General features: G+C 39.4%; 1 protein-coding gene across 1 annotated transcript in view; it reads right to left on the bottom strand.

The window, feature by feature from the left end:
* The window catches only part of SCGN (secretagogin, EF-hand calcium binding protein), a 37,070-nt gene extending 19,239 nt beyond the window's left edge, over nt 1-17,831 (bottom strand). The window contains exons 1-4 of the mRNA XM_049765045.1: nt 17,573-17,831; nt 15,914-15,984; nt 12,047-12,139; nt 9,842-9,931 (exon numbers count right to left, since the gene is read on the bottom strand). Coding sequence (XP_049621002.1) covers nt 9,842-9,931; nt 12,047-12,139; nt 15,914-15,984; nt 17,573-17,654 — 336 coding nt within the window. The 5' untranslated portion in view covers nt 17,655-17,831. The remainder of the gene's footprint in view (nt 1-9,841; nt 9,932-12,046; nt 12,140-15,913; nt 15,985-17,572) is intronic.

The following is a 17,831-nucleotide window of genomic DNA, read 5'->3' as shown; positions in this document are numbered from 1 at the left end:
TCTCAGATTATCCCCTGGAACAAATGAACCCTTTTATAGATTGGAAAAGAACCTCTGATTGGTTGGGCATCTAGCTGAAGGCATGATTATTATCCTGAAACAAAGGACAGTTGAAGAAAATAATTTAAAGAAATATCAAACTATTTTCTTTAGTAAGTTCCGTGAGTTTCACTAATTCTATGTACAAAACTCACAAGTTGGAAAAGTCAACTCTTATTCCAAATGGAGTGGTGCTAATGATCTTTTTTTCCTTTGGTGCTAATGATTTTTAAGTGGGCAGATTTTTTTTTCCTTTTGGAGATGTACAATGGGTTAATTAAATCACCAACTTCAAGGACCTTCATTTTGGATCCTGACTACAAACCACACTGGGAAGAGAGCGGGAAGTATTGATGTTTTTGCCGAATAAAAAGTGGTTCATAACTTCACTCTTTCTGCCCCTGTTGCAAAATCAATTAGTTAGAGGTCATTTACATTCTAATTTTATGGCTTAAGGATAACAAACCTAATGAGAGCTTTAAGATCAGAAATATATGACGTGCTTTTGTTTTTCATAATTCTTTAAATCTTTTTCATCAAAGGTATCTTAGAATCCTACAGAAACTGAGCCTTTTACAAAGATTTTTATATGCTTATCCAGCATACCAACCTTTAAAAAAATGAAAACAAAATTTAAAAGAATGCCAAGCAAACAAAATGGAGAATTTTACCAATGCGTTCTTAATAATAATAAAAATAAAAATAGCCTAGAAAAAAGAAACATGAAGAAAGAACATCTAAAATACAAAGGGACAAAAAGACTATTTTTTGACTATTTATGCTCAAAGGAAATTTTATAACACACGATAATAATAGTTAATAATATTATATTGCTTATTTGAAAATGGCTAAGGCTGTTATCTTAACAGTTCTCATCACAGAAAAAATATATGCTATTTACGGGAACAGATGTTAACTGGATTTATTCTGATCATTATCTACACACAGAAAATCATTCTATTTGACATTAAGTTCTAATAAATGTCAACCTATATTTTATTTAAAAAATAAAAAAAGAAAGACCTAAGCAATAGCACAGTGGCTAAGGTGTTTGCCTTGCAAGTAACCAACCCGGGTGCAATCCCGGCATTCCATATGATTTCCACATATCGCTAGGAGTCATTCCTGTGTGCAGAGTCAGGAATAAACCCTGTGCACCACCAGGTGAAACAAAAATAAATAAACAAGAAAAAAGAAAAGGAAAATTCAAAAATGTTATTTTGCATTCTTTTATCTTTGAACCCTTGCTGAAATGACAGAGACAGCAGGTGGGCTGCACAGTAAAAAGTGAATTACCTGTCTTTGTAAATAAGCCAATAAGCCTGCGAAGATTTTGAACATGCTTAAGATGATTTTGAGAATGTCATTCAGAGTATACGTCAGTAACCCTGATTCTACATGTATTTGAAAAATACAAAAGTATAGGAACACCAGTTGAAATTCTGCCACTGAAAAACAACCATTATTTACTGTGTGTATATTGAACTCTTTTTTTTTTTTTTTTTTTTTTTTTTTTTTTTTTTTTCTTCACCACCACCAAAATGCCCAACACCTTCTAGCAATGCCCTTATGTCACTTCTTTTTTTTTTTTTTCTTTTTTTTTTTTTTTTTTAATTTTTTTTTTATTTAAACACCTTGATTACATACATGATTGTGTTTGGGTTTCAGTCATAAAAGGAACACCACCCATCACCAGTGCAACATTCCCATCACCCAAGTCCCAAATCACCCTCCTCCCCACCCAACCCCCGCCTGTACCCTAAACAGGCTCTACATTTCCCTCATACATTCTCAATATTAGGACAGTTCAAAATGTAGTTATTTCTCTAACTAAACTCATCACTCTTTGTGGTGAGCTTCCTGAGGTGAGCTGGAACTTCCAGCTCTTTTCTCTTTTGTGTCTGAAAATTATTATTACAAGGGTGTCTTTCATTTTTCTTAAAACCCATAGATGAGTGAGACCATTCTGCGTTTTTCTCTCTCTCTCTGACTTATTTCACTCAGCATAATAGATTCCATGTACATCCATGTATAGGAAAATTTCATGACTTCATCTCTCCTGACAGCTGCATAATATTCCATTGTGTATATGTACCACAGTTTCTTTAGCCATTCATCTGTTGAAGGGCATCTTGGTTGTTTCCAGAGTCTTGCTATGGTAAATAGAGCTGCAATGAATATAGGTGTAAGGAAGGGGTTTTTGTATTGTATTTTTGTGTTCCTAGGGTATATTCCTAGGAGTGGTATAGCTGGATCGTATGGGAGCTCGATTTCCAGTTTTTGGAGGAATCTCCATATCGCTTTCCATAAAGGTTGAACTAGACAGCATTCCCACCAGCAGTGGATAAGAGTTCCTTTCTCTCCACATCCCCGCCAACACTGTTTATTCTCATTCTTTGTGATGTGTGCCATTCTCTGGGGTGTGAGGTGGTATCTCATCGTTGTTTTGATTTGCATCTCCCTGATGATTAGTGATGTGGAACATTTTTTCATGTGTCTTTTGGCCATGCGTATTTCTTCTTTGTCAAAGTGTCTGTTCATTTCTTCTCCCCATTTTTTGATGGGGTTAGATGTTTTTTTCTTGTAAAGTTCTGTCAGTGCCTTGTATATTTTGGAGATTAGCCCCTTATCTGATGGGTATTGGGTGAATAGTTTCTCCCACTCAGTGGGTGGCTCTTGTATCCTGGGCACTATTTCCTTTGAGGTGCAGAAGCTTCTCAGCTTAATATATTCCCATCTGTTAATCTCTGCTTTCACTTGCTTGGAGAGTGCAGTTTCCTCCTTGAAGATGCCTGTAATGTCCTGTAGTGTTTTGCCTATGTGCTGTTCTATATATCTTATGGTTTTGGGGCTGATATCGAGGTCTTTAATCCATTTGGATTTTACCTTTGTACATGATGTTAGCTGGGGGTCTAAGTTTAATTTTTTGCAAGTGGCTATCCAATTGTGCCAACACCACTTGTTGAAGAGGCTTTCCCTGCTCCATTTAGGATTTCCTGCTCCTTTATCAAAAATTAGATGGTTGTATCTCTGGGGAACATTTTCTGAGTATTCAAGCCTATTCCACTGATCTGAGGACCTATCCTTATTCCAATACCATGCTGTTTTGATAACTGTTGCTTTGTAGTACAGTTTAAAGTTGGGAAAAGTAATTCCTCCCATATTCTTTTTCCCAATGATTGCTTTAGCTATTCGAGGGTGTTTATTGTTCCAAATGAATTTCAAAAGTGTCTGATCCACTTCTTTGAAGAATGTCATGGGTATCTTTAGAGGGATGGCATTAAATCTGTATAATGCCTTGGGGAGTATTGACATTTTGATGATGTTAATCCTGCCAATCCATGAGCAGGGTATGTGTTTCCATTTCCGTGTGTCCTCTCTTATTTCTTGGAGCAGAGTTTTATAGTTTTCTTTGTATAGGTCCTTCACATATTTAGTCAAGTTGATTCCAAGATATTTGAGTTTGTGTGGTACTATTGTGAATGGGGTTGTTTTCTTAATGTCCATTTCTTCTTTATTACTGTTGGTGTATAGAAAGGCCATTGATTTTTGTGTGTTAATTTTGTAGCCTGCCACCTTGCTATATGAGTCTATTGTTTCTAGAAGCTTTTTGATAGAGTCTTTAGGGTTTTCTAAGTAGAGTATCATGTCATCTGCAAACAGTGAGAGCTTGACTTCTTCCTTTCCTATCTGGATTCCCTTGATATCCTTTTCTTGCCTAATCGCTATAGCAAGTACTTCCAGTGCTATGTTGAATAGGAGTGGTGAGAGAGGACAGCCTTGTCTTGTGCCAGAATTTAGAGGGAAGGCTTTCAGTTTTTCTCCATTGAGGATAATATTTGCCACTGGCTTGTGGTAGATGGCCTTCACTATATTGAGAAAGGTTCCCTCCATTCCCATCTTGCTGAGAGTTTTGATCAAGAATGGGTGTTGGACCTTATCAAATGCTTTCTCTGCATCTATTGATATGATCATGTGGTTTTTATTTTTCTTGTTATTGATGTTGTGTATTATGTTGATAGATTTACGGATGTTAAACCAGCCTTGCATTCCTGGGATGAAACCTACTTGATCGTAGTGGATGATCTTCTTAATGAGGCATTGAATCCTATTTGCCAGGATTTTGTTGAGGATCTTTGCATCTGCATTCATCAGTGATATTGGTCTGTAATTTTCTTTTTTGGTAGCGTCTCTGTCTGGTTTAGGTATCAAGGTGATGTTGGCTTCATAAAAGCTATTTGGAAGTGTTTCTGTTTGTTCAATTTCATGAAAGAGTCTTGCCAAGATTGGCAGTAGTTCCTCTTGGAAAGTTTGATAGAATTCATTAGTGAATCCATCTGGACCTGGGCTTTTGTTTTTCGGCAGACATTTGATTACTGTTTTAATTTCATCAATGGTGATGGGGGTGTTTAGATATGCTACATCCTCTTCCTTCAACCGTGGAAGATTATAAGAGTCCAAGAATTTATCCATTTCTTCCAGGTTCTCATTTTTAGTGGCGTAGAGTTTTTCAAAGTAGTTTCTGATTACCCTTTGAATCTCTGTCATATCAGTAGTGATCTCTCCTTTTTCATTCCTGATACGAGTTATCAAGTTTCTCTCTGTCTCTTTCTTTGTTAGGTTTGCCAGTGGTCTATCAATCTTGTTTATTTTTTCAAAGAACCAACTTCTGCTTTCGTTGATCTTTCGGATTGTTTTTTGAGTTTCCACTTCGTTGATTTCTGCTCTCAGCTTTGTTATTTCCTTCTGTCTTCCTGTTCTTGGGTCCTTTTGTTGAGCATTTTCTAGTTCTATTAGCTGTGTCATTAAGCTACTCAGGTAAGCTCCTTCTTCCTTCCTGATGTGTGCTTGCAAAGCTATAAATTTTCCTCTCAGTACTGCTTTTGCTGTGTCCCATAAGTTCTGAGAGTTTGTGTCTTTATTGTCATTTGTTTCCAGGAACCTTTTTATTTCCTCCTTGATTTCATCTCGGACCCACTGGTTATTGAGCATGAGGCTGTTTAACTTCCAGGTGTTAAAGTGTTTCTTCTGAGTCCCTTTGGAGTTCACAAATAATTTCAGAGCCTTGTGGTCAGCGAAGGTAGTCTGCAAAATTTCTATCCTCTTGATCTTATGGAGGTATGTTTTATGTGCCAGCATGTAGTCTATCCTGGAGAATGTCCCATGTACATTGGAGAAGAATGTGTATCCAGGTTTCTGGGGATGGAGTGTCCTATATATATCCACTAGGCCTCTTTCTTCCATTTCTCTCCTCAGGTCTAGTATATTCTTGTTGGGTTTCAGTCTTGTTGACCTGTCCAGTGTTGACAAAGCCGTGTTAAGGTCCCCCACAATTATTGTGTTGTTGTTGATATTATTTTTCAGATTTGTCAGCAGTTGTATTAAATATTTTGCTGGCCCCTCATTCGGTGCATATATGTTTAGGAGAGTGAATTCTTCCTGCTCTACGTACCCCTTGATTAATATAAAATGTCCGTCTTTGTCCCTTACAACCTTCCTGAGTATAAAGTTTGCATTATCTGATATTAGTATGGCCACTCCAGCTTTTTTATGGGTGTTGTTTGCTTGGATAACTTTTCTCCAGCCTTTTATTTTGAGTCTATGTTTGTTCTGACTATTCAGGTGCGTTTCTTGTAGGCAGCAGAAGGTTGGATTGAGTTTTTTGATCCATTTAGCCACTCTGTGTCTCTTAACTGGTGCATTTAGTCCATTGACGTTGAGAGAAAGAATTGTCCTGGGATTTAACGCCATCTTTATTTCAAAATTTGGTGTGTCTTTTGGGTAGTCTTGTCTTAGATTAGGTCTTTCAGTTTTTCTCTTAAGACTGGTTTTGTGTCTGTGAAGTTTCTGAGCTGTTTTTTGTCTGTGAAACCATGTATTCTTCCATCAAACCGGAAAGTGAGTTTTGCTGGGTATAGTATTCTGGGTGAAGCATTCATTTCATTCAGTCTTGTCACAATATCCCACCACTGCTTTCTGGCATTGAGCGTTTCTGGTGACAGGTCTGCTGTAAATCTCAGGGAAGCTTGCTTGAACATGATTTCCCCTTTTGATCTTGCTGTTTTCAGAATTCTGTCTCTATCTGTGGGATTTGTCATTGTGACTAGGATGTGTCTTGGGGTGGTTTTTCTGGGGTCTCTTTTGGTTGGTACTCTTCGGGCATGCAGGATTTGATCACATATATTCTTTAGCTCTGGAAGTTTCTCTTTAATGATGTTCTTGACCATTGATTCTTCCTGGAAATTTTCTTCCTGGGTCTCTGGGACTCCAATGATTCTTAAGTTGTTTCTGTTGATCTTATCATAGACTTCTATTTTCGTCTGTTCCCATTCTTTGACTAATTTTTCCATTGTCTGCTCATTTGCTTTAAGTTTTTTGTCCAATCTCTCCTGCTGTATGGAATTGTTATGTATCTCATCTTCCACAGCACCAAGTCTATTCTCAGCTTCTGATACCCTGTCCCAGAGCTTATCCATTTTGTCATTCACTTCGTTTACTGAGTTTTTCAGGCCTGTTAGTTGACATGTTATTTCAGTTTGGAGTTTTGTCATTTCTGCCTTCATATTTTCTTGGTTCTTATTAGTGTTCTGTTCAACTCGATCCATGGTTTCTTGGAGTCTGTTGAGCACCTTCCATATTGCTAGTCTAAAGTCCTTATCTGAGAGGTTGATTAGTTGTTCAGTCATTATCTGGTCCTCAGAATTGTCATCTTCATTCTCTATGTCTGATGCTGGCCTGCGCTGTTTCCCCATTGTCACATTTGTATTGTGGGTTTTTCTACGTGTTGTAGTGGTATTCATTGTCTATATGATGTAGGCAGCACACTCCTCTGGCTCCTCCCTTTCTGGATGGGCTGACTTGCCTCTAAGGGAGGGGAGTCCTCCGTGGATGAAGCCTCACACTGGGTCAAATCTTAGGCCCGAGCATGTAACAGAGAAGACAGTCCAGAGAGAAATGTTTGCTTCTGTGATATAGCGCCCTTCTTAGTGTGATTTTTCCTTCTTGTTGCAATGGAGTTCTTTCCTTAGAAAGAGTGCACGGCCGCGTAGCGAAGCGGAGCGGCCGTGCTCCTCTGAGCCTCTTTTTGCCCCACTCGCAAGAGTTTCACGCAAGAGGACAGTAGACAGACATAGACAGGTCACACTCACAGTCTTTCACAGCTGAGCCCCACTGGGCCGGTGTACTTTCGCGGATTTTCCCCGCCTGGTGTCACACACAGGGAGCCAGCTTTTGCAAAGGATAGCCGGTTTTTATGCTCTGAAGTCCCTCCCTGAAAATGGCGTCTGGGCGAGCGAGGTTTCTGGAGGCTCTTTTTGCCCCACTCGCAAGAGTTTCACGCAAGAGGACAGTAGACAGACATAGACAGGTCACACTCACAGTCTTTCACAGCTGAGCCCCACTGGGCCGGTGTACTTTCGCGGATTTTCCCCGCCTGGTGTCACACACAGGGAGCCAGCTTTTGCAAAGGATAGCCGGCTTTTATGCTCTGAAGTCCCTCCCTGAAAATGGCGTCTGGGCAAGCGAGGTTTCTGGAGGCTCTTTTTGCCCCACTCGCAAGAGTTTCACGCAAGAGGACAGTAGACAGACATAGACAGGTCACACTCACAGTCTTTCACAGCTGAGCCCCACTGGGCCGGTGTACTTTCGCGGATTTTCCCCGCCTGGTGTCACACACAGGGAGCCAGCTTTTGCAAAGGATAGCCGGTTTTTATGCTCTGAAGTCCCTCCCTGAAAATGGCGTCTGGGCGAGCGAGGTTTCTGGAGGCTCTTTTTGCCCCACTCGCAAGAGTTTCACGCAAGAGGACAGTAGACAGACATAGACAGGTCACACTCACAGTCTTTCACAGCTGAGCCCCACTGGGCCGGTGTACTTTCGCGGATTTTCCCCGCCTGGTGTCACACACAGGGAGCCAGCTTTTGCAAAGGATAGCCGGCTTTTATGCTCTGAAGTCCCTCCCTGAAAATGGCGTCTGGGCAAGCGAGGTTTCTGGAGGCTCTTTTTGCCCCACTCGCAAGAGTTTCACGCAAGAGGACAGTAGACAGACATAGACAGGTCACACTCACAGTCTTTCACAGCTGAGCCCCACTGGGCCGGTGTACTTTCGCGGATTTTCCCCGCCTCGTATATTGAACTCTTGTCTTATTTATGCAGGTGAACATTATTTATTAAGGTGAACATGTTTTAAAAAAAAGTTACTATCAAAATGAATGTAGAGTTTTGTTTCTTAACACTTTTCTCTTTCTCTCCATGTCACGAGACATTCGTCGAGAACTTGATCTTCATTTATATGGAAATCATAGTCAGGTTGAATCTCCGGAATCTCCAGTGCTAAAATATGTCCTAGGCATAAAGTGAGCACTGAGGAGTATGTGTGTGCAGGAATTGGATCTGATGCATCTGTGAGAATCTGCCTATTCATGGATAGACCTTCTTTTGCTTTAGTTTTACCTCGTTTGATACTTGTATCACATATTATATATCCCTATGTGGAAAACTTGCCAATATCTCCAAGATCCGTGTCTTTAGAAGTAGCATTATTAAGCCCAAGAGTAAAGATTTTTTTAAAAATAACTCTGGATAATAAAAATTTAAAGAACCTTGTTTATATTTTTGCAGCATCACTTTCCACAAAATGTATTTAATGTGTATACTTGCCAAGAGAAGCTGCTTCCCGGACCCCATTATTTTTATTGATCCTCTAAAAAATTCTTTATCCAATGAACTGTTTTTTTGTTTGTTTTTGTTTGTTTTTTGTTTGTTTGTTTTTGGATTTTTGGCCACACCCAGCGGTGCTCAAAGGTTACTCCTGTCTGTCCTGGATTGGCTGCTTGCAAGGCAAACGCCACTGTGCTATCTCTCCGGGCCCACCAATGAACTGTTTTAATTCTACTGCCTCTGGTGATTGAATTGTCACTTCAGTTCTCTTCTGTGAATTATCTGTGCTTTCTTCACAGATTTTACATGACCTTCAGTGTCTTGCAAAAGGAGTCAACATGACTCTTCCCTAAATGGGAAGTTTGATCATCTCTTTAGGAATAGGACTTGAGAGTCAGTAGATATATTGAATCCTCTCTGGCTTGGTGTAACACAGTCTGCCTTTCTTGGTCTTCAGAAAGTAATATCAATGCCTAGAGTATTGCCTAGAGCAATGTCTAGAATGCTTAAAATATTGTCTAGAGTAATGCCTACTTTATTGCCTAGAGCATAATGCCTAGTTTATTTCCTGAGTAATACCTAAAGTATTGCCTAGAGCAATACCTAGATTAATGCTTAGAACAATGCCTAAGGCTAAAAGAGGAGCAAACAGAAGCCTTTAACTTGAGCTGGAGCCTTGTGACTGCAAACAAAAGCCCTGATGGCTGGCTGGGAGCACAAAGGAAGTAGGTTAGCCTTTAAAATTAGAATTAGTTGCCAACACTTGAAATAAATTGTTGTACCATCTAGATGTGTACATATCATTCTCAAAACCCAAAGCAAACAAACAAGACCACTTTTCTGGAGTTACCCAGTGATGTCTTTTATTTCCCCTGTCCTCTTTTATATACATATCTCAGTGGCTGACTGGCTCCCTTGAATAGCCCAAGGTGAAGAAGTTTATCCACCCAGAGCATCCTGGGTCAGAGATCCAGGAATGAATATTGAGGCTGGCCACCAATATTCTGACTCATCTCCCCGACAGCCTGGCCCGACCTGGTCTTTGGGGGAAGCTTTTCCTGAGGGACTCTGCTCACAATCACGGCAGGTCCCTGGGACTATGACTTCCGTGCAACCCTCATCCTGCAGAGAGACACAGCCACTTACCTGCATAAACTCCACACTGCTGTCCAAGGGGCTTTCCCGGTGAAAGACAAGAAGAAAGAGTTCATCTTCAGATAAGAATCTGCTGGCAAGCTGAAGAAATAGGGGGAGTTGTCAGTGACAGAGGCCAGCGCTTACTAGGAGGAAAAGGTTTCATGGGGTTTATGCTGGGGTCAAGGACTCAGCTATCTCAGGGTGGGGAGCCCAAGATGCTGTTTAGTGTACTGGATCACTGATTCTTTTTTTTTTTTCCCCTTAAGATTCACTGATTCTTTATTTTCTCTCAAAACTTTGCAAAGTATTTTATTCCTATATTTTTCCTTCACAGAAGGCAAAATAAATGTGCCAAAACTAGTAAATTATATTTTTTATTTCCAATACATTTTAATAATATCCAGCCAATAAAGTAAGCCCAATGATTTGAATTCACCTTATTATACGTATCAAAATAAAAAACACTTTCTAGAACACAAAATGTTTCAAATATCAGAACCATTTTAGTTTAGTTATGTAAAATCCACATACAGGAATAAGTAGATTAACAAGTATTTTGAGTCTCTGGATTCACTGATTCTTTCCAAAGTCATTGCACCAGCATGAGGCCAGGAATATTCTGCTTCTCTGCCTTCCATAAATTTACAATCCACTAATAATGATAATATCATCACAATAATTATATATAATATAAATACAATAAAATACATTTATTTTATTATTTATAATGTAATATAATGTTATATAGTATGATAATAAACATGTGAAAATAAGTATAATAATACTAATCTCATAACAAGCTTGTTAGTTCTTAGGGTGTTCTTGGCAGTTATCTTGGAATCTCCATAATTAAATTAACTCTCTAATGATCACAACTATTAGAAACAGCAAAGAACTCTCTTATGTGCTATAAATTGTTCTAAATTGTTATACAAATTAACTCATAATCCTAACAGCAACCCATAGAATGAGACTAGCCACAGAGATTAGAAATTTCACATGCTTAGCTAGTGTCCAAATGGTGAGAGTCAAACTACAATTAAGCCCACACTTTCGACCACTATGTGGAGGAAAATGATCCTGCTAAAGATAGGTTATCTGGGGAAATATGTGCCTAGAAAAGTTCCTTTCATTAGTAGGTATCAATAAATGTGGATTCCCTTGAGGCGGACATCTGCTGTTTTGTTTTGTTTGTAATGATCTGTCCTACCTCCACTGGAAATCAAGCTAGAGGTGAAACTCTTGCTGTCAGTAGGTTTTTCTTGAAATTGAGATTTAATTTAAAAAGGACACTGTACAGAGGCAAATATTGGCTCAAGTAGCTAAAAGGCCTCCAGCGTATCAGCATCCCAATCATAAAATATGTATAAATATGATTGAACTAAATAAAATAATGGAAGATTCATATAATAAAAATATTTTTGGAACTGGAGTGAAGTGATAGGGGTTTTTGCTTTGCTCGCTGCCTACCCAGGACAGACCCAGGTTTGATCCCCGGCATCCCATATGGTCCCACAGGCCTACTAGGAGCAAGTTCTAAGCACAGGCCAGGAGTAACCCTTGAATGCTGCTGGGCGTGGCCCCAAAACCAACAAACAAAAAACATGTTACCAAACAAATGAAAATGATAACGTAAATGTTATCAGGGTCAACCTCTTAGTTCTGATGTCTCAACTCGATGTAAAATGTTCTTTAATAAATACATACTTTTTCATTATTTATAGAGAAAATGCTAGCTCAATAGTTTCCATTATAAAAAGTGTAGATATTAAAAATATTGCAAACCACGGTATCTAAAAGGGGGAGGAAGAGAGAGAGAGAGAGAGAGAGAGAGAGAGAGAGAGAGAGAGAGAGAGAGAGAGAGAGAGAGAGAGAGAGGAAAAATGTCTGCCCTGGTGAAGGGTGTTGGAGATTGCATTACTGAAACTCAATCATGACTAATTTTGTATCTGTGAATAAAAATGCATTATGAACAACCTTGTAACTATGGTGTTTAAATAAAGTGATTAATTTTGTTTGTTTTTGGGTCACACCCGGCAGTGCTCAGGGGTTACTCCTGGATCTACGCTCAGAAATTGCTTCTGGCAGGCTCAGGGGACAATATGGGATGCTGGGATTCGAACCACCGTCCTTCTGCATGCAAGGCAAACTCCTTACCTTCATGCTATCTCTCCAGCCCCAGTGATTAATATTTTTAAAAATGTGTACAGGTACCTCTTTCATCTGAATGAGGCCATCACTGGGGACTTGCTGGGTGGCCATAAATTGTTCCTTCACCTTCTGCATGTTTTCTTCCATGGCTGCATCCTACAATAAAGCAGGCAGAAGCTTAAAACCCCTTGACTTCCAAAGTGCTGTATCGAATATCCTACACTGTACTCCTCTGAGCTACAAAGCAAGTAACTGTACCATGTGAAGGACTCCTACCCTGTTGTAGAAGAGAAACCAGTGACATATTTTTTATAAACAATCTCTAGTCAAAATTCTTGCTAGATTAAGGCTTAAAGCTAGTACTGTATTTTTCATAGCATAAGACACACTTCTTGGTTTTGGGGTCACACCTGGCAGCACACAGGGGTTACTCCTGGTTCTGTGCTCAGAAATCACTCCTGGCTGGCTCAGGGGACCATATGGGATGCAGGGATTTGAACTGCTATCCATCATGATTCAGCTGCGTGCAAGGCAAATGCACTACCACTGTGCTATCTCTCCAGCCCATAAGATGTACTTTCCCCCCTTCAAAAGATGGGGGCGGGATATCTGTGCATCATATGGAACAAATGCCATCTGGAGCTGAAGACTGAGTAGTTTTTAAAAAATGTGTTCTTTTTTTTTTCTGATGTAAAAAAAAAAGTTAGGTAAATATATTTAAACAGCTGTGGACCAGTGTAATGTAAATATACTTTGCCTTCGCAAGCTGGTTGTTCCTAGCCATGGTCTCCTGACAGCATCTTGCGTTGCACCATTTGCTTTAGAATATTTTTTTCCCTGTTTTCCTTGTCTAAAAACTATGTGCGTCTTACGGTCAGGTACATCTTACAGAGTGAAAAATACAATACGTTTCTAAAACATTAATGAAGGAAAGCCTAGAGCAAAGAGTCTTAAAAACATGTATCTGAGCATCAACTTATATTTTGTTGAGACAAAGCTGCACTGCAATATGAACGGAAAGATTTCATCCTCAAGAATTGAGAGGTTTGGTCTAATTTTATTCCAGATGTCCCAATCTTTTAGGTCCCCAGTTTGTTGTCATTCATTCTCTTAATCATCTTGAGCCTTCTGAATACAAATGATTAAGACTGATAAACTAGTTAAAGAGGAAGCAAAAGCAATAGCAATAAGGAGATTGCAGAATCCTCACCCTTCTAGAGTAAATCTTTACTACACATTAATTCATTCTTCCTCACAGAACTGCAGAGTTATTGCAAAGAAGTTTGATCTATATAATCAACAGTGGAAAATAAATCTTGACACAGGGGCTGAGTCACACAGATACTCCTGAACTGCGCCAGATTTGGAGATTCCAGAGTCAATCTGTCACACAAAATTTATTTCCTTGAAAGAAGTTATTAATACCAGTAAAGCTATTATTTCCAAAAGAGTCGTCTTGTGACACTAAATATACATTAGCTTCTCTGATTTGGGCATCAGGGTGTGTGTGTGTGTGTGTGTGTGTGTGTGTGTGTGTGTGTGTGTGTGTGTGCATTTCTGTCAGTCTGTCTGTCTTAAGCACATGTATGTGTGTGTCTGTTTAACTTGGTTTGGTTTGCATTTCAACACAAAAAGGTCAGCAATAACTCCATTGCCACTGCTCCTTGCACTCCCTTTGCATTCTCTTGGTCTCCAGCCTCAGGACACCTGTCCAAAACAGTCATACAAGACTGGTCAGTTCTTTATTGCCTCCTTTCCTCCAAGCCTCCAAGTCCTTGCCTGCCTTTATATGAGAAGGTGCATTTAGGTGCCATGTGTGAGACAGGCTGGCAATGGTGCCATTACCTTTCAGCACTGGTGCTCTCAGCTGAGAGAAGACACTTTCTGTAGTCCCACTCCTTGACCCATGACTATCAAAATGACAATTCCAGATTCAACATTAACAGTCACTTTTATCCTCCTTTCCTAGAAATCACCAAAAAACAAAACAAAAACAGTCTTTCAGAAAAGCTGAAAAGCTGTGATGTTTCAGTCTTTGGGGATTCAGACATTTTTTTAAAATAAGGGGCCAGAGAGATAGCATGGAGGTAAGGCATTTGCCTTGCATGCAGAAGTACCCATATGGTCCCCAGAGCCTGCCAGGAGTGATTTCTGAGCTTAGAGCCAGGAGTAACCCCTGAGCGCTGCTGGGTGTGAGTCAAAAACAAACAAACAAACAAAAACAAAAATAAAACAAAAAGAGTTTTAATCACTGTGAGATTAAATTACAAAATTACAAAGTTGTTCATTACTGAGTTTCAGTCATACAAAGATACAATGTCCAACATCCTTCACCAATGCACATTTCCAGCCACCAATGTCCGTACTTTCTCTCCTGCCCTTCCACCTGCCTTTCCCCCATCTACCTCAAAATAGACATTTTTCTTCTTTTTCTCTCTCTATCTCTCTTCCTTTTTTTCCTTTTAGACATTGGTCTGCAAGATTGTTACTGAAGAGGTATGATGCAAGTCACTTTCCCTCCTTTTAGGACCCAGTTCTTGTACTGAGTGATGATTTCCAACAATCATTTGAAATTTAGAGGGTTTTTTTGTTGTTGTTATTATCTAGCTTGTTCCAAAACTTTGAATTTTTCTCAGAGATACCCATCATGTTTGACAAAATGAATCTGACCTTTTTGGAGTCAGTGATGAAACATTCATGACTTTTGTATTTAAGTGAAGGCAATATAGGAGAGATAAGGGAAAGGCTGACAAGAGAAACAAAGAACCGAGGAGAAAAATCAATAAAAAAAAAGAAAAGAAAAGACAGAGAAATAAGATGGAAAACTTGGAGAGAGAAAGAAACAGAAAGATATGGAGATAAAGTGAAATTGGAGAGAAATGAAAAGAGCAGAGTAAGAGAGAGAAGTAAAAGGCAGATTTAAAAGGATTTCAGATAATGGGAGATGACCACTGAAGAGCAAAGATAATAAAACAGAAATGGCAGCAAAATGAGGATACAGACATAAAAATAAAAACACAAGAGACCAACAGACATATTTATATTTTTGTGTGCATATATAGAGAAATATATATGTGTGTATATGTATCAGAGTGTATTTATGACTATTGGACAAGAAAACATCCTCTTTTGTTCTCAACTTGCTACTACCCCCAAGAAATGGCTTCTTCAAGCTCCCCTCATTGGGATCATTCATGAAATGCACATGTTGTGATAAACCAATAATCTTCCCTATAAGTCTATTATATCTGAAGATGAGCTCTGCCTTCAGTTTTCTGTAGAAATGGCTGTCACCATGTCTACTCTCTATATCCTGCATTTCTATTTAATTTCCTCTTTATTTTGGTACAAGGACCAAAGCTAGTCTACATATTTCAAGACCAGAAGTGAGGGTTTTACTTTGGGGAGAGTAGGAACACTGTCCAAATTGCATTTGTGCCTGAGTTCTATGTCATATTTGGATATATATATATATATATTTATTGGTTGTATACCATTCCCTAATAAATATTTAACCTTATCAAATAAAATGAATGATGGGAAGAGAAACAATTTGAGGGGCAAATGTAATAAAGACTTAAACTCATACCTTCTGGACAAAATGGGTTGCCTTATCTCCAACTTTAAATCCATTTAAATCCATTTAGCAAAGATATCACCAAGGAGACATTCAAGACAGTTGTTTTGAATCTATTCTTTATAGCTCCGAGTATAAGACAGATGTTACACTCATATTTAGTCACCAGAATGTCTAATGCTCCCATTTTACTGTTTGTGGAACCTGCCTAAATCCTCCATGTTGCCAAGAGAGGGATAAAATCTATACGCATGCAATGTCAGATGGGGTTAGCAGGTGTGAAGCAATATAATAGGTTCCTTTTTGCTATCCAGTAAGACATAGATGTGAATACTTCGTGGCCAAGTACTTACATCAGTTCCCAGTTTTGACAACAGATGGTTCAAGAAAACATCAAGCTCCTTCTCTCCTATGTAACCTTTATCTAAATGCAAGAAGACATGCATAAACAATAGTCACTTATATAGAATAATATATGACACCATCTTTTTCTAAGCTTGCTTTTCATATCACAGTTTAAAAAATAAACCTGTGATTATTGACATGTTCTATTCCAACAGTTAAACACCAACAATGATCTCTGAAAGACATGAATATAAACTGTACACACACTAGCAAGAGTAATTCTTTGGGCAGGGCTTCCATAAATATTTGGGGAAGAAAAACCACAAAATAAAAAATTTAAATCTAGGGGTGGGAGGAAATTTAAATCTATAAGCTTGAACTTTAGAAAAAAAAAATCCAAACCCAGGGCCGGAGAGATAGCATGGAGGTAAGGCGTTTGCCTTTCATGCAGAAGGTCATTGGTTTGAATCCCAGCATCTCATATGGTCCCCCAAGCCTGCCAGGAGCGATTTCTGAGCATGGAGCCAGGAGTAACCCTGAATGCTGCTGGTTGTGACCCAAAAAAGAAAACAAAAAACAAACAAATCCAAACCCAAACAGGGGTCTCAAACTCAATTTACCTGGGGGCCGCAGGAGGCAAAGTCGAAGTGATCCTTGAGTGCAAAGTCAGTAGTAAGCCTTGAACATTGGGGGGTGTGACCCAAACAACTAAAACAAAACAAAATAAAAAAAAATTTCTCTAGGGCAGGGCCACAAAATGTTGTATGGAGGGCCATTTGCGGCCCGAGGGCCCAGAGTTTGAGACCCCTGGTAGAACCTTGGATTTGTTTGTTTGTTTTTTGTTTTCTTTTTTGGGTCACAACCAGCAGCGCTCAGGGGTTACTCCTGGCTCCATGCTCAACAGAACTAACTATTGAATCTCAGCAGAGTTAAAGATAGTTTGGTGTTTGGTTTAAGTGCCAATAAGGACAAAGACACTGTTATTCATTCTTTTTCACACAACTTTCTTGGAGAAAGTGTCTTTTTGAAAGTCAGTGTGGCCCATCCTCTTGCCCCAGAGGCAGACAGCGAAGAGAAAGGGATGGAAATGAGGGACATTGGCAGTGGAAAGTGGGCACTGGTGAAGGGTGCACATTATATGACTAAAATTCAATTATAAATAACCTTGTATCCACGGTGTTTAAATAAAGTATTTAAGCAATAAAAAGAAAGGTGTGGACAAAGAAAGAAATTAAGAGATTGAGGGTTACAGAAAAAACACTGATAAAAGTGAACTGACTCATTAACATTGGTAGCTGAGATCAGTACACAGAGCCTCCTATATAATCATTGATTTATTTTACACACACACACACACACACACATCTTGGGGAAGTGATATGAGTCCCTTCTCCCACTCTGACCTTTCCAATTATCCAGCTGTGGAACCCAGAGAGAACAAACATCACTTCTGTACTTGGACAATATTATATTATCATATTATCCAATATATTATATTATACACAATATATTATATGATTATATTTATTATGTTATATTAATTATATCATATATTATTTTATTATAATTATCCAAGCTGAAAAGCAGCTTTCTATGCAGGGAACGACGGTCTATGGGGAGAGTTTCTAGCTCCTTTGGGCGTCTACACCTGAGCAGCTCCAACTCACCTTCAGGGTCCACGCGCTGCCAGATGTGCCAGAAGCCAGCTGCGTTCAGGCGGCTCAAGCTGGGGGCGCGAGCGCTGTCCATGGTACTCACGCGCAAACTTCAGCGTCGGCCACTCTCTGGAGGATCCACCAGGGAACTTGGTTCAACGACTCGCTTTGCTTCAACAGGATCCGGTGGCTGGATGACTCGCCCTGACACTTGTCCCCGTGACGGTCGGAAGGCGGCTGGTGAGACACGGTGGCGCCGAGATGCGACGAA

This window comes from Suncus etruscus, chromosome 18, assembly GCF_024139225.1.
Source record: "Suncus etruscus isolate mSunEtr1 chromosome 18, mSunEtr1.pri.cur, whole genome shotgun sequence".
NCBI classification, from domain to species: domain Eukaryota; kingdom Metazoa; phylum Chordata; class Mammalia; order Eulipotyphla; family Soricidae; genus Suncus; species Suncus etruscus.
This window is presented reverse-complemented; position numbering and strand designations above follow the sequence as displayed.